At 41.9% G+C, this 21,697-nt stretch overlaps 1 protein-coding gene across 1 annotated transcript in view; it reads right to left on the reverse strand.

Annotated features, from left to right (window-relative positions):
• Window positions 1-18,248, reverse strand: part of VAPA (VAMP associated protein A) — a 28,278-nt gene extending 10,030 nt beyond the window's left edge. The window contains exons 1-2 of the mRNA XM_052703671.1: window positions 18,007-18,248; window positions 2,144-2,296 (exon numbers count right to left, since the gene is read on the reverse strand). Of these exons, the coding sequence (XP_052559631.1) occupies window positions 2,144-2,296; window positions 18,007-18,082 (229 nt within the window). The 5' untranslated portion in view covers window positions 18,083-18,248. The remainder of the gene's footprint in view (window positions 1-2,143; window positions 2,297-18,006) is intronic.
• Between the last annotated feature and the right edge of the window lie 3,449 nt (window positions 18,249-21,697).

The following is a 21,697-nucleotide window of genomic DNA, read 5'->3' on the forward strand; positions in this document are numbered from 1 at the left end:
AGAGAAATCTATTTTTAATGATATGAACAATGAGTCAGCACTGAAAACACTTAGTAGAGAGATGCGTGAGATAAAGTGGGTCACTAGAAAAAACTATCTGTGCACTTGGCCTACCAAGTGACCCAAAAGAAATCATGCATAACAACAAAACACAACAAGAAAACAGCAGTAAAAAAAAGTCCCAATTCTGAATAGTAGCTGTTACTAAATATCTGCACCTTGGAGTTACTGCAGCTGAATAACTGCACGAGATTCCTGTAACACAGAAAAACAGTATTCACAGAGACGCAAAATGGGAAGTCAACCAGCTGTGATGCCCTATGATACTGTTCCCCTTCATAGGTCAAACTGAAGCTAAAATATTTGAAATAGATACAGCAGTTTCTCTTTTTCAAAAGGACAGTCAAAAAATGAACGATTCAAAGAATTAAAAGGATGATGCACAATAATGGAAAGATTTGGGTTAGAAGGGAGGGACCTTAAAGATCACCCAGTTCCAACTTGTCTGCTGCAGGCAGAGGCACTTTCCAGTGGACTGGGCTGGCTGAAGCCCCAACCACGTTGGCCTTTGACATCTCCAAGAATGAGAAGCTTTTCTAGGCAAACTGTAACTATGATGCAGAACTATGAAATCATGAGATATTGCAGGATCACAGGAAAAAAAAACCCTTGATACCAGACAGTTGTAGTCTAGCAATCAAATACATAATTAAGACAAATGACTGAGAGTCAAAGTTAAAAAAGTAAGCTTTTGATTATCCAAGTTTTGAAATAATTTTCTCAGTAAAACAATCTTCCACCCACAAAACAGTGAATTGTCCATGGCAATACTGAAGTTTTAAAAGGTCACTTTCTACAGATCATTAGATTGGAGAACTGATGACTCAGCTATAAGGAAAGTTAATCTTAACATTTTAATCAATCAAAATTTAAGAAGCTTTCCTAAGTTATTTCTTGCAATTTTTCAACAAACACCTGAAGCTAGTTCCTCAGCTGCTTTTAAATTTCCCCAAGGATACAACGGGACAGTTATGAACCTGAAAAGCTCTGAGAATTTCACCACGTTTCCTTTTTGCTTTGCTGTATCTTTTCAGAGCTGCTACAAAAATTGGCTTTCTAGACTAAGGAGATCAAGGAGCTCATTACTTTTATCGCTACAATCTGGAAGACCACAAGCTATCTAAGAGATTTCCTTCTCTCCATGTTGGGCAATATGATGGGTTCACATTCCTTTTCTGGCTTGAAAACTCCCTTACTCAGAAAATTACTAACTCACAACTGGGAGAACAATCTACCAAAATCCTTTACTGAGTCACAAGGCCAGTATCTACTGTTCATTTTCTTGAGAATGACAGAATCCAATCTCATACAGATTTAGACCACTACATGTCCAACTATCAATATATTGCTGATTGTCAGAATGAAGTATATAAGCCAAACCTAGCTACAGCTTCACGGGAAAAAAAAGTATTGTGTGGCTTCAAGGTTCCCAACGCTGAGTAGTAAGGATCCTTTTTTTAACCCTCACCAAGAAAAACATGAAGTATCCCAAGTTCTACATTTTTCAAGTCTTAGGGCTATAAAACAGCTCTACCTAAATTAATGGGGAAAAAAAAAAATTAAAAGCAATTTAATGACTGTCACTTCACATATGCTATGTAACACACACAGCTCTTTTATGAAATAACAGAGTTCAGACAACAGGGACCAGTACTATCAAAACAACTATTCCACAGCAATGAACCTTTTGGGTTTTTGCTTAATGCAATGAACTATCAAATGTTAAACTTGAGACACATCAGAGCAGTTGAGTAATGTCCCACTTAAAGACAGAACCACGAATACAGTAGTTTGGAGTAAAGGTACTGTTAATGTCACTGTCCATTTCCAACTTTCTTCCTTCCTTTACATATAGAGACCTGCAGGTAAACAAAGCAAATGACAAATGTTTCTGGCACAGACCATTTTCATGCATCTCTGCAAGTCTACACCATCAAAAGTCGATATTTACACTAGTGAAGGGAAACAGTTTTACTTTTAAGTCTTTTTGAAAAGTTGGCATACTTACAACAGCCTGAGATCACTATTAGAGAACGTGATGAAAAGCCTAAAAAGCACACAACCTACAACTATTTGATTTTACCTGAAACAGTTACAGACGATCCTGGGTCAATAATTCCACTATTTGGCCTCACACAGTATCGACGAGGCGCTGTGGTCTTCACTTTGAAGCATACTTTCCTATCTGATGGATTTCGTAGCTTGAGATTTGTGGTTACTACATCTGTAAAGGGACCTAGAAAAAAAAAAAGTCATTCTTTTAAATACGCATGTATCTGTGGAAAGGAAACCTGCTTATACTGCGCAAATTATTCTTAACCTAATGTAATCCGAAGGCAGTATGTTCCTAAAAACTGGTTAAATCGTACATCTGTTAAGCACATAAACCTTTACACGCAAAGCATACTCTATCAACCAAGTTAGAATAATATATACTAAAGTAATGAAGAAATAAATAGTATGATTGATTCAAGCTGCTGGTGCAAGAAGTTCATATACACATATATAGACAGATTTTTTTTTTCTTAAACAGAGGAGGCATTATGCTAATTTTATCACAGCATTCTTAACATCTTAAGTACCTGCAAGGTAATGGTCAAATGCTAAACTAAGTTCTGCTGGTTTTTTTTCTTTAGAGATAGAGACACAACATGTACTTCAAACATTTGGAAGAGTTTCAAAGACAGTAAACACTATGATACTGGAACAGACTAACTGCACCTGACACTTCAATTTCTGTTCGAGTTCTGAGTTCCTACAGACTTGACAGAAGCACATAAACCTCATCATTTAAATTCAAAGCAGGCAAGGAAGATTATATTCTACTTATTCATATACTCTAACAAATTCAGAGAAAAGAAACAAATTGCCAGATACACCTATCTGAGGCAGTATATTGGCTGTGTTAAACCATCAAGATAGCAATTGTCTCTATGATTGGATTGCACAAGAGCAGCAACTCAAAACAATTTCAATATTAAGCTGTAAAAGCTCTTCTTCCAGAACAGATCACCTCCATTTGGTGCCATGTAGTAACAGCAAAAAAGGTTCCGTGTTATGAGTGGTGCCCATCATGAAAGCATGAATGCACAGGCACTAAAGGAACACAACTTAGAAATGGAATTCCAAATGAATATGAATATGAAATTTATTCAATATTATTTCACACGCACCTTAACTTTCAAGAAGCCTCTTGACTATCTTTAGAAATTACAAACGTAATCACTACAAAATGTAGTCATTTCAGCACTGCTGAAATTGCAACAACTATTATTCCATTTTAAAAAAGCCTTCTATTGTAGAAAAATATGTATTTTTATACCTATACGAGTTGCAAGGTACAACAAAACCACCAACTGTACAAGGTAAAATACACTGATTCTCTTTCAGACACAGTATTCCACAGAGGTCTCAGGACTACTCTGAAGGAAGCTGTACTAAGGCTAGCAAGCATGTTACTACACTAGAGGGCTCACTATCTGACCAAAGTTTGATTTCCACAATCCTCTTTCAGTCCACATCCTTGATTTTGAAAGAGTACTGAACACAGCCTTAATGTAAAACAACAGGATACAAATCAAAGAAGACTAGAACTGGGACTGAGAACCAGAATAGCAAGCCATAACTGAAAACACACACGAGCCAGTTAAAATTCAAGACTTTTTTTCTGAGAAAATAGGACCTAATTGGTGTTACTTGTCTGAAAAATTCATTTCTAGTCTGACTTTACATGGTACAGGAAAATAATCACACTCTTAATCCACTCAAACTTGGCATAGGACCCACAAGGAAGGTTTACAGAACGACTTTAAAGTTTCCTGCCACTTGCCCCTTGACTGCCCTAGCAGGATCCAGTTGCATTTCCTTACAGAGTCTCATCTAAAAATAACTTCCATAACCCGCAGCACAAGCTGAAGTAAAAGCAGGTATCTGAATAATCCTCAGAGACTGGTGATACACCCAGACCAACCATTTCTTTTTTGAGCTATATAAACATCATTAAGGACATAATTCTCGGATTTATTTATAGCCATGCAGGCAGTACCTTCGCAGTGCACAGCACCTCAAACCTGGCTTCGCTTTTTTGTGTCAGGTTTTTTTCCTCCTTCTGTTTTGTTGGATTGTTAATTGTAAACCTAGACAAGCTCTACAAAAAGCTACATAAAACCTCTCCAGACTCAAAACCATCAGATTTAACACACAGCTCATAAGGAACTTCCGTGCAAACAGAAAACAAGAACAAAATAAAACCAGCTTTCCCTGTTCCTGCAGCACCCAGCTATTTAGTTTAGTGACAGCAGTGATCTTGAGCTGAGGTGTAAGTGCAGACCTATCTGACACAAGGACGATAAGACAGAGCAAAAAAATCTATTAGCATTCTGAGCAGCACCATATACTCAAGTAGAATGGCATATGCTTCAAATAAGAAACCATGCAACAGCAGAAGAGGATTCAGGAGTTTCCAGCCAGACAAACATACTGCTGGGAACAGGAAAACAAATGACTGGTTGAGCAGCCCAAGCACAAGAGCTTAAATCACAGAATCACACAGAATTGTAGGGGTTGGAAGGGACCTCCAGAGATCATCGAGTCCAACCCCCCTGCCAAAGCAGGTTCCCTACAGCAGGTCGCACAGGTAGGCATCCAGGCAGGTCTTGGACATCTCCAGAGAAGGAGACTCCACCACCTCCCTGGGCAGGGGATCAGTGTAATCACTACAGTTCCTTGAGAAAAAGCACGAGAACAGAGGGGAGAAGAATTGGGAATGTTAAAACAACAAAGGCTGGGATTCAGGAAACCCTAGTTGCAGGTAAGATCTTCAACATATACTGATATAACTGCGATATACAGCGACAAGATAGCATTGCTTTTCAAACCAGTAATTTCAATCTAACAGCTCCTGGGAATCAGTCATTTCAAAGGGAGCAGGGAGTTAAGAAACCCATTTGGCAGCATGCAGACAAGACACCAGTTACAGCATCTTTCCAGAATAAAAACTGTGAGAGTGCCAGGTTATTCCAACTGTTGTGAAAGGTGCAGTGACAACTCATGCCAAGATTTTTCTTGCCTTTTCAACTTAAAATGGCCTTAGAAAGGAATGACAGACGCTGCCTACACTCAGAGAAACTAGAGATCTCCAAAAACATGATACACTGAATTTCCATTCCAGCAATCTTAACTGTGCAGCCGCAGCAACATTAATGCCGAGGTTGCCTCTGGCAACCACATATCTTGGACTACAGCAAGCGGGAAGAAATGACACAGACTCTGCAGAGCCAGCTTCCACTGCTGAAATGCAGTCCCAAGTTCCCTCGCTTGCCACTGCCTTGCCAGTTTCACTGCAGTAGAATCTAAAGATGATGTATTTCTAGACAAGTAGGATCTGTACAAAGGTCTTCTGGGATCAGTGTTGTCATATTTTCTCTCTAAATTCTGGTCTCCTGAACACCCAGCCCTCCTTCTGCCCAGCCAAGTCAAACATAACGGAGAAAATTATGACATGAATATGCCTTTCTAGAGTGTGAAGGAAGAGCTGAAAGGAACCTCCTCAGTTCAAGATACCTATGGGGAAAGTCAGAGATCACAGCCAGCATCTACTCGTTAACAGTACAGAGCAAATGAACTGAAAGCATTTTTTAGAAGGGGACAAATTTGATTATTAGACGTTCAATTCAAAATCAGAAGACCTACCCATAACACATACAAAGATCTCATCGCAGAGCATAGCCTCTGAAATACAATAAATTCACCACTGTATAAAATCACAGCTGCTGTCTCAGAGTTCTACAAAAATGGGTACACATTATTAAAGGGTTGGACAGTAGTTTATATGAAACAACTTAAATGCAAGTCGATCGTTCTCTTTGAGACACTGAACTTCAAAAAGCTAACATCCAAGCTGACTCCATACCAAAGGTACTTCATCTCACGCATGGGACTAAAGTTTATTTAAGCAGTAAACTGGCACATTAAAGTAATACATCATCATATCCAAAAAAATACAAGTATACATAAGAAAGTACACAAACCAGCCAAAAGGTTCCAAGCTCCTTACAAGTGGGTAAGTTGCAGTATTAAGTTCAAAAATTATTTCTATGACGTGCTCTAAGTGGGATGGAGTTTTTCCACAACTGCTTTATTGCATTTCAAAGTCTGAGAGCGCTCAATATACACAGAAGACTTCAAGGTATCTTTTCCAAAACAAACTCAGGCAGCGTAATTTTGTTCTGTGTATAATAAAGTCAGGTTGGGCGGGCAAAGAAAAATAATTTACTGCACTTAATGTCTTCAGTACTAACGTATGAGAAAGGAGCTAAAGTCAATACTGTTCCTGATGCAGCCTGGCATACCACTAGTCTCCTTTGCGGCAACAGAACACTGAAGACTCACATTCAACTTGATGTCCACCAGGATCCCCAGCTCCCATCCTGCAAAGCTGTGCAACTCAGCATTTCCCCTCACTGAACTTTGGGAGGTTCCTATCCATTTCTCCAGCCTGACCAGGTCCCCCTGGATGGCAGCACCATGTCCTGGCCTACCAGTCATGCCTCAGAGTTTTGTGTCATCTGCAAACTTACACAGAGTGCACCAGATCATAAATGAAGTGGTTAAATAGGACCAAATCCATACTGACCCCTGAAGTACACCACAAGTTACTCTCCTCCAGCAAGACTTTGCACCACTGATGACTACTTTCTGGATCCAGACAGTCAGACTCTCTCTTATCCACCCCCCAACTCTGCTCATCCATTCATCAACAGCTTTTCTGTAAGGATCTCATGAAAGGCTGTATCAAAATCCTCAGTGAATGTCCAGGCAGAAACTATCTACTGTTCTCTCCTCATCTACCAGGCCAGCCACTTCACCACAGAAGCTCACCAAATTGGTCAAATGGTGAATCCATGCTGACTACTCCAGATGACTCCCTTGCCCTTCACATGCCTAGAAATGCTTTCTAGGAGTAGCCATTCTATCACCTTCCTAGGGATCAAGGTGACTGGCCTGTAGTCCCTGGGTCCTCCTTCTTGCCCTTCTTGAAACAGGAGTGGCATTTGCTTTCCTCCAATCTTCTAGCACTTCTCTCAATCACCACCTCAATTAAGGATTATAAAGAGTGGCCTCACAGTAATGCCCTGCCAGCTCCCTGAGCACTCACCCATGGGTGCATTCCATCTGGGCCCACAGACCTATGTATGTCCAGTTAGCTTAAGTATTGCCTGACCTGACCTACAACCACTGATGCTTCTTCCTTGTTCTAGATTTTCTCCTCTGTCACTGGGACATGGGATTCCAGAAGACCAGTGTTGCTAATGAAGACTGAGGCAAAGAAGATGTTAAGTACTTGGCCTTCTACATAGCCTATGTAATCAGGCCCCATACCTCCTTCAGCAGTAGGCACATATCTCCCTTTTGTCAGCAAGGTACTTACAGAAGCCTTTCTTGCTGGTCTTGACATCCCTGCCCAAATTCAACTCCATCTGGGCTTTATCTTTCCTAACCTAATCTCTGCATGCTTGGACAACAACACCGGATTCCTCCCGAGTCTCATTCCCTTGTTTCCACCCTCTGTATGCTTTTGTCTGATGTTCTGCCTGTTGGAATGGACTGCTTGTGAGCTAGATGATGATCCTGGATGTTAAGGAGTTTTCCAAATGATCAGTAAACATGTGCTCCTACATCTGAGATAAATATGAAAACCAGAAGTATTTCCAAGAGGAAACAGCCACTGTGATACATCAGTTGTCATCCTAAATATGAATACTGATTGAAAATGCAAAGTTAAAAACCAGAGCTATTTCACAAAGGGCCTGAAATTCATCCTACAAGCTTCTTACAGCCAGAGAGTCCAGCTTTCTTTCAGTGTATCCTACCAAGAATAGTGCTGGCCTGATAACCTTCAGGTTTTTCCTCCTGAGTTTATCCAACTATTTTTAAAAGCCCTCTGAAATATTTCTATTTCACCTTATACTATAGAAATACATTTCACCTTATACTAGAAATACATTTATTAATTTTTAAAAAATTAAAGCAAATAAACTGCCAGCATTAAGCTGCAACTTGCACTTTACCAGCAAGCAAACATTGTTCACTACTGAAAAAAACAAAGGTAAGATGTCTGCAAGTGGAAAACCAGTGTATAGCAGTAACTCAAACTAATACATAACCTCACTGGTCTTAAAATACAGACGAGATTTGAAGCACTGAATTGCTTCAAATTTAATAATACTTTCCAGAAAAAAAAAAAAAAAAAAATAGGTGACACTTGGCACAAATCAAAAAAAAAAAAAAAAACAAGTGGAACGTTATTTCTATCAACTGGTCTTAAGCCATTCCTATTCAAAGCTTTGTGAAAAATAAACTAAACAGAATCCATAACATCCACCACCAATGAATATCGCCCACCTTTCTCTCGAAATATCAAAACCATGATTATTGAAATATCCCACAAAGAAAAATTCCAGCTGCCACAGATGAGCTACACTGAAAACAGTCATGGTCTACAAAGCACAATAGCTTATACTTCGTGACCTGACACTTCAACATTGAAAGTCTGAATGATTAGGAATAATCAGTAGGTGAAGTTGCAAGATTAATAGCCACAAACAGTCATTGCTTTCATATATATCCATATATATATATGGATCCATATATTAGAGCAATAATACAGAATCTCTCTTCTTATTCCATCCCAGCACTTGAGAAATAGCTCTTAATTTCATCATCAATTTGCACAAAGATGTCATAATGCAAAAAAAAATCTTAACAGGAAATCTAATATGCCTCAACAAGCACAGCTCCAGAAGGCTTGCTCCAGGCTAGCACTGTTTATCATGGGAAACATCAGATTTCTACCCTCACTGCTCACAAGGACACACTGTCAGCATCCACACTGACAGTCTATTCACCAAACATCTCTCCTACAAAAAGCTGAGACAACACCCATTTTTAGTCCTAAAAGGGTTTGTTTTTCTCAGTCAAAGGGGCAAGGAGAGCCCATATGCAGCTATACGGCTTAAGAGCAGTGCTCGTACAGAAGCTGACCTGCATGCTTTTACTGAGGGGTGGCGTAAGAGAAATGAGAACTGAAACCTTTTGTCTCTCGTCCAATGCAGAAAAGAGAAGAATACACAGAACAGCAGCATTTCAAGCCAGACAAAACAGACTTTTTTTTTTTTCTTTTTATTTTCTCTCTGGATCAGAATTTCATATTTACTCCAGCTTGCTCCTGGCATGTCAGTGGCCAAGAACCACAGGAAAAACACAAAAAGCATCTTGTCTCAAGGGTAAAGTGCAGCCACAGATTATTTCCATGAATTCTGATAAACAGAACGTTATCTACTTTATATACTGGGTAAAACACAGACTGACAGGAGACTGTCCTGAGGTTAAACATGAACAAGGGTTTCTTCAGTTTCAACAACAAGCACTATTAATAACACGGCAGAACATGCAATAACTTCATCCAAACATATTAATGCTATTATTTACTTTAAGCCCCAAAATCTAGCACTCACATGGTTATTTTTTACATCTTTCCTACTGAAAGAGCACCATTAATAAAGGCATATCATGTTATCAGCAATAAAGGAAAGTTCATCTTAACTCTACGTTATTGTGAATTCTCTCCTTGGAATTCAGCTCTCTGGTTATCCTGTTATCTTGCCAAATATACACTAAGCATACTAAAATTGATAGCTCAAATTCTTAAGTCTTTATCCTAGTAGAATTACAACAGCAAATCACTATTCATCCCAAAGCACCCTCTCTGTTGAAATAACAGCAGTAGAAATATTTTATTACTAATCACCATGAGTATTTTAGATAGCAAATGATGCCCGAAGTCCTGAAATAACCAGAAATACATACATGCACTCTTTCATTCCATACTGAGTAAGTGGTTAACATGGTGTAAGGGCTATGATACAAACTTCCTGCTGGTGCAACTGTTCTCTTTACTTGGAGGAGGCAGGATAACTAATTAATTTGGTAATTACAGACTCTTAGACTTCAAAGAATATTAGCAGATTTGAACAACAGGACTAGTTAAATAAATAACTTCCTCCTTTCTTTTTGTTGTAAACTTTTTTTTTTATATTTTAACCTCCTACAGTTTATAACAGGCTTCAGCGATGCTGAAAAGCCCAGATCTGCTATTTAGAATATCCAAGAACACAGCAGATCAGCTACAAAACTTTCAAATGGATGCACCTGTCTGATTTGAATTGCAACATTCCAGATATTCTCCAAGTTGTAAAGCAGTCATCAGAATGTGCCTAATTATCTCAGCTGACAGCTGCAATAGCATGCAGCATTCTGTGCAAAGACTCATTACTGAAGACTCAACCCAAAGCTGTGTGCTTTTCCCAGTGTGTGTCCAAAAGAACCGGACATCAGAGGTTAAACACTGAACAGAACACCAGAACCCTTCTGACTTTCACCAGTTTCCTTGCGAGCAGCTCCCAACAGCCTAAGAAGGTGCATGGGCACTGTTAGGTCAGGGCTTGAGCTGGTGATGGAGCACCTGGTAAAGGGATGTGTCTGGCCCAAGGAACACAGGCACATTGTTTGCACCTGTGTTCTCCATGTGTCCAGAAGGAGTGGACCCAGGGCAGAGCCATGCTGGGCTCATGTAAGGGCGGCCACTGACGTGAGAGCAGCTGTTGGGCCAGGACTGCTTCTTGAGGAGTGCTGTGTGGCCAGAGAGCCTCTTCACCAGTGGGGCAAGTACAACTCTTCTTTCTGTATGTGACTATTGCCCTACCTGCAAATGTTTTGCCTGGTATTGCCAACAGAATCTATCAGAAGCATCTTCACTCCTTCGTGAGCAGAATACAAGGTAATTTTAAAAATAAATGAATTTCATACTAATGACGTCCAACTCCTGCAACTGACACACCATCTAAACAGAGCCCCCATCTAAACAGGTTTACAGATCAGACATCAGTATCTTCTAGGGACAGACATAGCTAACACTGCGGCACCTCCAGAAGCACAGCTCTCCAGCTCTCAGATCTCTGGAAGCTGAGTATGGCACAGCCCAAAGTTATTCTGGCAAACAAACATCTGCTTTACTGTTTGCTTGGTCACCACTCCCTCTCTGCCAGGATCACGAGCTCCATTCCCTCACTGCCTTCCCTTCTCAGAAGTAAGCTGAGCTAACGCAACTGCTCTCTCCAGGAGGCAGCTTACTTCTCCAGAAGCAGTAGGAGTTCTAATGCAAGCCTTAACACCCCTCATTTCCTAACAGGGAAGTGACCAAATGTCTCATACACATCCAAAATAAAAACCCAAACCATTTTTATTTTCACTGGGTTAACAAGGCTTAGTGGCCATTTTCAATTAAGTCCTATGAATTCTAATAATCATGTTTACTTCGCATATGCAGCAGCTACTCCTACGTGTATAATTTTTTATTTTCCAAACATCTCTTCTTAAAAAGAAGAAAAAAACACTGAACACAACTCAATGCTGCATACAGAATCACAGATCCATTTGAGTTGGAAGGGACCTTTAATGGCCAGCATTCCAACTTGCACGTCACTTCTTTCAGAAAGCTAGTTCAGACTGCCATATTCAGATCTGAAATTTAGATTGTTTCTAATGATCTAAACACACTCATAGCCACTTGGTGCCAATTCATTTTTGTACCAACTTACCCTTTAGGATACATAGTTATTCCCCCAGTGCCTACTTTATAGATAGTAATCAGATCCCCTTACAGTCTTCATTTGCTAAGACAAACAAGTCATGCTATTTTACTTTGCTAACACTAATAACTTTTCCCTTCTACCATCCCCAGTTAGGTTTACTCCCTCTGAATAGGCATTGCCAGGAATGTATTTTAAAAAAAACAAACAAACCTTAGGATGTAACCACAGCCTCATTTTTGCCCATTTCGGTGACTTACCATGCTCGTAATAAGCCTATGACTAAGTATTAGTATCTAGTCTTATTCCTACATCACTTGCAACTAAAATGAGAAAGCATCAAAGCATCAGCTCTATTACTGGCAGACACCGAAGACACCATTTTATCATTCATCCTGTGTCCTAACCTCTCAACACCAGCGAGCTGCTCAAGCACATCCCATTCACACCAAGGTCACAGGGGAATATACTGAAGATACTAAGCCAAGTTCAAACACGAAATGATCCATCCTTTGGAAGCTTAATAAAGATATTTCTAAGAGTCCAACAGTTGCCCTGTGGTTTATCTTATAGCTTGTTCCTTCTCCATCTTAATGCTTGCCCACCAAGCTTCTTCACCTGCAGGTACTGGTTTTGCAGATACCTCTGTATGAAGTCACTGAACAGCTATAATTCCAACCTTCAGGTCAGTTTTTATCTGGGGAGGGGGCACACAGAAAAGACCAAAGGAGAGGCACAGAGCAGGCAGGGGGTCATACACCACCCCGGCTCTCAAGCTCACCACCAGGACACTCATGCTGCATTCTGCTCCATGTTCCATTTACCCTCAAGTCTTTAATTATTCTTTCCTCCAAGGCTCTGCATGCTATTTAGGTAAGATCTACGCAAGCACTGAAGTGTCAAATTAAACATTACTCCAAGTGAAACCACATTTTGAGAAACGTAGGAGTGACTGAAGGGACTGTCGCTTAAAAATTCAGGCAGGCTACTGTTTCTCCTTTGCTTCCTTCTCTGTATTATTAAAAAGCAAGTACCTGAAGTCCTACAGCAGGGTCATCTTTAGCAAAGCATCTCAGCTATCAAGACTTTTTTCTTATGGAAAAAAAAAAAAATCAAAAATATTTATTTTAATTTACACAACCACAAGTTTCTAAATACCTTAAAACCATAACATAAAAACATGACATCTGCATTGCCCAATAATTTTCAAAGCAATTAAATACATGTACACTATTCAACAACACACTGAAGGGCAAGAGGCCAGGATCACTACGCATCAGATAAAATCTTACTACCCAAAGGAAAATAAAGTGACTGGAGTTCTAACTTGTGCTTCTGCATTTTTATTTTCAACAATACTTCACCATAAATTACCTTATTAGTCATTTTACTGGTTTGGGTTTTTTTTAAGCAATTAGCTTATATAGACCTATTTGGCTCATCTGACAATGAAAACCTTACCATTTAACAACATTACAGTGGGAAATATAACACTTATCTAATTATTCGGTCACTTTTTTCCATCCTACATATAGCAAGTTCTCTCTAGCAGGCTTTTGCAACCCAAATTAATGGCTTGCTAAGCTAAGTATGTAACAAAGACCTGTGTGACAGACTTCTTCCAGAAACAAATTTGATCAGAAAGTAGAACATGCTCACAAACCACAGCCAAGACAAAGCAGAAGCAACTCGCAGCATCACAGCAGAGAGCTGGTGCACTATGTATTCAGCTCCACTAACTAATGCATAAAACACCTTTTCCTGTTCAAGGTAACATTCTATTCTTCAACTAGGCCTTAAGCAACCATACAACATTCAGATACCATACAATGTTTTTATAATACTGACATACTGTAGTGACTTAGAACACTTACTTGAGTTATCAGCAAGCAGAACGAGTGGGCACTTCATACAACAATGTAATGGTGAAAGTTTTATACTGATGGGTGCACTACTGGTCAAGCCTGTACAGTGGCTCTCACTTTACTGAAGATGCAACAGTGAGTCCTGTGAACTGCAGGGAACAGCAAAACATCCTGATGTGTACTGCAGTGTTCCTCTTTCACTGTAGGAAATAATTCCACTACTGAATTTTATCCAACACCTACAGTACACGTGGCCTCACCAGGATCAACACAAACTCTGCTCATCAGGCAGTCTGAAAGGCAATCTTAACTCTGTTGGTAGAAACTTAAACATGAACCACCTCTTAAGCAACAACTGGCAAAATACAGAACAAAAAAAAGCTCTTCTTCTCTCTTCCTCAACACATTCCCACTAATCACACTGTGCCTTCAGATTCATTTATACTCAACTTGAAAAAAAAATACTAACAGATATTGCATTTGAGTCAGGAAACAATGGAGAGAAACACAACATGATTAAACAATGCCAGGAAATCTTGGATTTGAAAGAAAAGTCAGAGACTACTTGCTGAATATTCATTCTATCTCACTATTTAGTTCCAAAAATGTTCTGGAATGAAGACACCAGAAACTGACATTCCAACCTTTTCTTTTTTTTTTTTTCTTTCCTTTTTAAAATAAACCTGTGTTAGAAAGCTGGGATGCCACGAATGCACTGGTCCTTTGAATAGAGCAAAAATAGGCTTAAAATGTGATCTGACCCAGACACACACAAATAAGGCAGCAAGATCGCAGTTAAGGAGTTCAAATCCTGCACTCCAAAGACACTCTGGGCCAATTCTGACAGCAGATCTTTGAGGGCAGGGGACAGATTTAACATAGAGCTATTTTTACCTTTCAGTTCCACCTTCACGATTTGCAGCAACACACGCCCTGTGGCTTTTGCTGTTACCGACAGCAGGGTAACGACTACAAAATAATCAACAGCATTAGCTTTGTGTTATTCATAGGGAAACCTGCATTTCAGATGAAGCTGTGATATTCAAGTGAAGTGCTGCTCGCCTTACCTGGAAAGAGTTGTTTGACTATAAGCCAGCTGACAGGCAATTTTAATACGCTAACAATCCCAGAGTATGAATCAGATTAATAATGGGAAATTAAGCATCATGTTCCACAGATCTCTTCCAGTAACTCAAACCACAGAAGTGAGTATTTTACTGCACGGTGACATTCACAAAAGTTGATTTTAGTCTGCTTACTTGCCAATTTATTTCTGGCCTCAATAAAAGAAGAAGAAATGGAAATGTGTGTCTCTCTTTTGAGACATTTACAAAGGTGGCATAGCTGCATTTTGCACGCCTGTAAGCAACTTCCATAAAGGATGTCTATGTAGACTATTCATACATCCTTATAGCATCTGACATAACTGCTCGTCAGACATCTCTGAAGCACATGAAATACAAATTCCAAATACTGCCTACTGATCTTCCAGGGCTCATCAAATCAGCAAGTCTTGATTTTCAATTATATGTTGCAAAAGCAGGTCTTATCCCTGACGTAAAGATCTGGAGAACGCTTTTTAAGAAGGACCATCTTCCAAGAACAACCTAAATGCAAGTTGCTTGTAATTATATCGTCTCCTTTTCACATAAGGAAGACCAGATGAGTTTCCACCACAAAACTAGAAAGCTTTGACTTGAAAACTTCAAGTGCTGCCACTTCACTACACAACTGTTAAGCAGCCAAAAAAGACCCAAGAAAAAAAAAAAAGTATTTACTCACAAGGAACCAACTTCAAATTATCACAATCTTCCTTAAACTAGAGCTACAATGACTGCATGCATGAGTCGTGTGCAAGGACCCTAAGAGACAGAAGATGAGAAACACCAATTACCTAATTTGAAAGGTGGCACCTGGTCCAATTCTTCCTGATCAAACCCAAACTTCAGATCTGAAGAGCTAAACTAAATGCAATGCAGGTGCAGTGTGGCTGAAGACCTGGATACAAGGGCTACAGGGCAAATTCTCAGTGTTCTCTACTGAGTCGCTGAAAACAAAATCATACATAATCTACTGCCTCTTAGTTTCACTCCTTTTAAAAATAATTTTTCCCCTGATACAATTTGCACAGCACTCCGAAATACATTTATTTGTCTTGGGATTCCCCTTAGGTATCCCCGATTGCCCCACAACCCAAAGAAATGCAGCTATTGCAGCAGCAGAGGGAATCACCCAACACCAACATGCTATCAGTGGCTTGCTAGGAATGCCAGGTACTACAAGAACAGGACTCTGATCTTTCTGACACCAAAGCAAACACGGTGTGCAAACCACTATGGGACAAGCTGATAGACTTCTGAAAGGTGTGGAATAAAATCCAGCATGTGGTTTTGCTTTCTGAGTAGCAACCAACAACAGCTTCATCAGACGACGAATTTTAAGTGTTGTCAAGCGTTCCTCACATAAGTGCTACCTACTCTTTAATTTAAGTCCTTGTTTGGCAAAGGGGCATATTAACACATTTCACTGCTACCCTAAAGGTCAGCAAATTCACTACAAGTCACTCTATGAGGCAAGAAAGCCTATCGAGCTATTTGTTCTGATGGCTGGACATAAACTGGATTTCTGTCACACACACACATCAACAATATTAGGACAGTAATAGCAACACTGAATAATGGTAAACAACTGAACAATCAACTACACTGAAAAAAAGAATTACTTTAAAAAAAAACAACAACAACAACAAAAAATCATATGATTTTCCTACACCTAAGTTACACTTAGAAATTCTGAGTCATGCACTCTCTTAGGTATCAACTGTTTTTCAGGAGATAATACTCGGTATCCTCTTTAACCCGTACTGTACTCTTCCATGCAACACTTCAGAAATGAATGACTGTGGCCCACAGACCTTTCTGAAGACCTCAGAACAATAAGCAGTTGGAAAATATTTGCTGTGAAAGCACGGTGCTCTTTAAATAGGTAGCTCTTGCTGTAACGTAGTAATACAGTAATAGAGTGTTTGCTACGGTGTCCCACTGCAGTTCCATTATGCTTCAGACTTTGGGTTCACACAGTCTGCTCAATAGACATTTTCCTACTATGTGCATGAGCCTGAAACCAAACTTCATGCCTTATAAACACATTTTGTAAACACACATGACAACACTGATTACTGTCTGACAACTGCTTCATCCTAACAATTTCTACATCTAGTATTTACTGTGTTCCTTGTCACAAACCACACAAACACGGCTTGCTTCCAGCTTGAAGACAGTGCAAGATGCAAGAGCTTCAATGCATCTTCCTGCAACCTGCTCTTGCAAGAGTGCAGTGCGCTGAAACCTGGATGCAGACATTCTAACACAATACAGAAGTGGGGAAAAAAATAAGTTCCCCCTGTGGTTTTAGCTGTACCTTTGGACGTGCAATTTAAAAACTGCTGCTATCAGGAAGTTAAGATGCGTGATACAACAGAATCGGTGTTTTCTTGATTGATGTGATGGATCACCAAAACAGGTAAAGCCTGAGAAAAGCCCCTTTGACAAAGCCAACTCAGTCTTATTGCCAGGAGCCTGGCCAGCCAAATGTGTCTGGGACAAATACAGTGTTTGTCTCTGATATGGACATCAACCCGCTCTAGTTGTTCAGATGGACAGGACAGGATGCTCGATCCCCGTTAAACAATGAAAAATGAGCCTACAACAAAACACCAACACTTACAGGATTATGCAAGCACGTGTGCTGACACCAGCCACAAAAGATAAGATGAAAGCTGAGCATACGAGCTAGATCTCCTTATTCTGGCACGTTTGTTTTGCTGCTGTTGCATTCGGTTCTTTTTAATGCATACACCTTTCGAGGATCATTCTGCAGGAGCCTCCCTTTCCACAGCTATCCCATTCGTGATTGGCGAGGAGGGAATAACACCCCATACACCAACAGCGCCGACCTCCTGACAGGAGCGCACACGAAGCACCGAAACAACCCAACCGCGACGTGCCCGAAGCCGCCTCAGCCCGGGGACGCCCGCCCGCCCGCCCCTACCTGCAGCGGACAGCGCCGGCGGAGCTGACAGGAGAGCCGCCGCCCGGCACCCCGCCGCGGGGACGCGCGCATGGCAGGGGGCGGCCGGAGCCGCGACGCCGGCAGAGCGGGCGCGGTGCCCGCCGCGGGCCGGGCCGCGGCGCTGCCGGGGCCGTGGACGCCTCGGAGCCGCCGCGGGATCGCAAGATGGCGGCGGCCGAGCCCGCTCCCCGCCTCGGCGGCGCCCCCCCCGCCGCCCCCACCCCGGCGCCGGCGGCCTTCTCGAGGGACCCGGGCGAGCAGGGCCGGGCCCCGCAGAACGCGGCGGAGCGAGGCTCCCCGCGGTGGCCGGGAGAAGCGGGACACCCCCCGCCCCGCCCGCCCGGCGCCCCGCTGCCCCTCACCTTTGAATTTGAGGTCGGTGGGCGGATCGAGCACCAGGATCTGCTCGTGCTTCGCCAGAGCCCCGGCGGCCGCCATCTCGCTCGCTCGCTACGGCGGGAGGAGGAGAGGGGGAGGGTGGGAGAAGGAGGGGGAGGAGGAGGAGAAGGAGGAGGAGGGAAAAAAGGAGGGGCGGGACAGGGAGTCCGGGCGGCGGTGGCGCTTGTGGCTATGCCTCACGGCGGGTGCGAGCCGCTGCGCAGCCCCGGCACCGCTCGCTTCCCACTCGCGCCAGCGGCTCAGCGGCCCCCGGCAACGCCGCCCCTCCGCGGGCACGAGGGCGGGGGCGACAGCGGCGGAGGCGGCAGTCGCCGGGTCTGCTGTGCGCATGCGCACGCTCGCTCTCTCCCCCCTTACTGCCGGTTGACAGCCCTCACGGCCACCCCGCGCCACAGCCGAGCGGGAAGAAGTGGTTCCTCCGCACTCCGGGAAGAGGCTGTGGGAGCGGTGCGCGTGCGCCGCGGGAGGAACTACAGATCCCAGCATGCCGCGCGGCGGGCGGACGGCAAGGCGGCAGGCAGGAGGCCGAGGTGCATGCTGGGGGTTGTAGTCTTTCTCGGTGCCTGGGGGGCACCGAGTAGGGAGTGGGGCAACTCGCAAGGCTCCCCGCTATCCCGAATCCAGAGGTAGGCTGGGGTAGTGCAGCTTCGTGGCCTTCCTGCAGTCTCAGCCTAGTTTCAACTAAAGCTGTCGGAGAGACAGTGAGCACTGGGTGATAGGCCTGGGTGGTGCCATTTGGACAGATGGAAGGGCACATTGGGCAAAGGGTGTGGAAATGCCCAGGATTGGTTTCAGCTCCAACTTGAGTCCAAGATCCCCACAGGTGAGCTTTGAGAAGTCAAGGACTAACTCCTCATTCCCAACAAGAACTCGTGCCTGCCCTTGGATGGCTGCCATCCTGCACAAAGGCAGCCTCAGCACTGTGAGAGGCTGCCCTGCGGTGAAGAATTTCACCTTTAGAGTGGGAAAAGCATAGCCTAGAACATCATCAAAGGCCACCCTGAAACGGGAAACTTTCATTTGGTTGAAGGCTTAGTGACTCCATAGCAAGAGACACTGAGGCAAATCCAAGGTCTCTAATAGTGGAACAGAGTGAGAGATGTTCACCATCCTCTCTCCCACTTTCTGTCAGTGTTTTTATCATAGACGGTGCGTTCTCAGATATTTTGACAGAGGAAAAACAGGTAGCCAAATCCATCTGAAACTTAATGATTCTGATCCCCACCATTAACTTTTTAAAAATCTGGCCCTAGGATTTATAATTAAGTTCGTGTTCATGCAAGATTGGAGTACAGGTGATGGAACTTCTTCTCTGGCAATGTGGTGTAGGTATGCTAAGAATGTGTATGGAAACATAAAAACCCACTTGGAAAATAAGTCCCAATAATGAATCAATTGAAATAACTGAGAATCATTGAATCACTGAGGTTGGAAAAGACCACTACGACCATCTAGTCCAACTGTGAGCCCATCCCCACCATGCCCGCTGACCATTTCCCTCAGTGCCACATCCACACGGCTCTTGAACACCTCCAGGGATGGTGACTCCACCACCTCCCTGGGCAGCCTGTGCCACTGCTTCACCTCTGTTTCTGAGATGAAGTTTTCCTAATATCCAACCCAAGCCTCCCCAGTACATCTTAAGACCATTAAAACTGGAATGTTTTACCTTTAAATTCATCTAGCTACAATAAGAATTATGGATTGCATCATTTCCTTGGTGAAGGAAAGGGCTTTGAGTCCATTACATATGGGAGACCCTCTGAGAAATTTGGGTCCAGTATCTACCTGGGCTTCAGCAGGGCCTTCACCCTCTATTTCAGCTGTCTGCCTCTGCACCAAGCCTGCACACATCGTTCTTTCAGCACTTTTCTCAATACCTCTCGCCAAGAGCAAATATCAATATGAGCTTGAATATCATCACTGACTGAAGAAGAGATGTGAGAAGTGCTGCAGAGAAGCACTTTGGATATATGTAGTTGGCTTCAGTAGGTGGTGTTCAGTGGCATATCTGTGAAAACATTGCTAGAGGTCTTTAGCTATTCTGGCTGTAGTTTTCCTGCTATGTACTTATTTTATGATACCTGTAAAACAACATTGGAAATTGCTGCCTTTTGTTTATTTACAGTGCATTGTTTATTCTTACCTTTGGACTCTAGAAGGAAAATAGAGTGTTTTTTAATACCAGGATATTTTTTCTTCTTCTGTTATTGTGAGCACTTACTCTATAACCTCTATGCTTTCTGCATTTCTGTTCATAAACCCACTAAAGATTAAGCCACAGTGTATATTTCTCTGAAGCAATAATTCAGCTCCAGAATTACATGGTAATTATATACCTGAATAATTTCTGGGTCTCATTTTTCAAAGAATTGAGACATGAGGAGCTGCTGCAAAATTCTAAATACTTCCAAACATTCTCTCCTTTCTCTTTTTAATGGGCTGTAAAATAATGGAAAGAAGTGCAAATTCAAGAGAAGCTTCCTCTGTGTGAATTTAGAGGACGAAAATACTTTTGTTTTTCCTTTACACATCTTTTATGTAAGAAGCATCTCTCATATAAGAAAATCCGAGGAGAACTGGAAGTTAAGATCTATTGAATGTGAGAACAAGTCTTCCAGGTTTTACCATACATGGTTTTCAGTGCAGACACCTTGTTTTACGTGGTTGCACAATAGATGTAAGTGAACACCTGTGGATGCGTACAGGCTGGAGGAAGACTGAGTTCATCCTTATCACCTGCATATTGAGAGGCAGTTAATGAATGGTAGGCTATGGCCTCAAGCACAGTGTTGCCCATGTGAAGAGCATCACAGCATCACTGAGGCTGGACCCAAGAGGGCTGTAGTTCAGTTTCTGGCTTAAAGCAGGGTCAAAACTGAATTCAGGACAGGTAGCTGAGGGTTTTATCACTGAGATTATTAAAACCTCCCAGGACAGAGGTTTCACAGCCTCCTGGGTAGCCTGGCTCAGCTCATGAATCTGGCTGGTCTGTGTTTTATGACGACTGCCAAATTAGTACATAAACACTAAAGGAATACATTAATGATAATAATGCATGAACATGTTTGGTTTTTTTTAATGTAGTTGTTGTTGTTTGAACGTATTTTCAACCTTAGTAAGGCATCCATCTGTTTTGTTGCATTTAATATAATTTCTCATCTAAAGCTTTTATTTCACCAAAGTTAATGCTATTTTTTATATTAAATAAACCGTGTGCTGTTAATGAGCAATATCTGGCAACCTTCTCCAACATCTGACTCATTTCACTTGAACACCTCATTGCACAGTTCAGGACTGAAATCTTGGCTCTGTTGCAGTCAATAGCAAACCTCTCACCAGTTTCAGTGAGATGTCATTCCAGAAGCATCTCTAGTATCTTTATCACTGCTTGCAGGCAGCTAACATTTGCTTAATGTGAGGTTAACATTTGTCCAGTGTGTTCGTAGATCTTAATGTTTATTCACATGGTGAATTCAGCATCATTATTATTATAATATCTCAGTTTGGAGATTGCTTGACATTTTTCAGAGCTGCTTGCTATTAAATATTAAATGAGCTTGCTTTATACCTGAAAAGTATCGATGTAGGCTCGGTTTCATAATACTTTTTTCCACTGTTTATTCAGGTAGTTTATTCAGTCCTGCCAACTCT

Source organism: Tympanuchus pallidicinctus, unplaced genomic scaffold (genome assembly GCF_026119805.1).
Source record: "Tympanuchus pallidicinctus isolate F22 unplaced genomic scaffold, pur_lepc_1.0 scaffold5, whole genome shotgun sequence".
Lineage (NCBI taxonomy): Eukaryota > Metazoa > Chordata > Aves > Galliformes > Phasianidae > Tympanuchus > Tympanuchus pallidicinctus.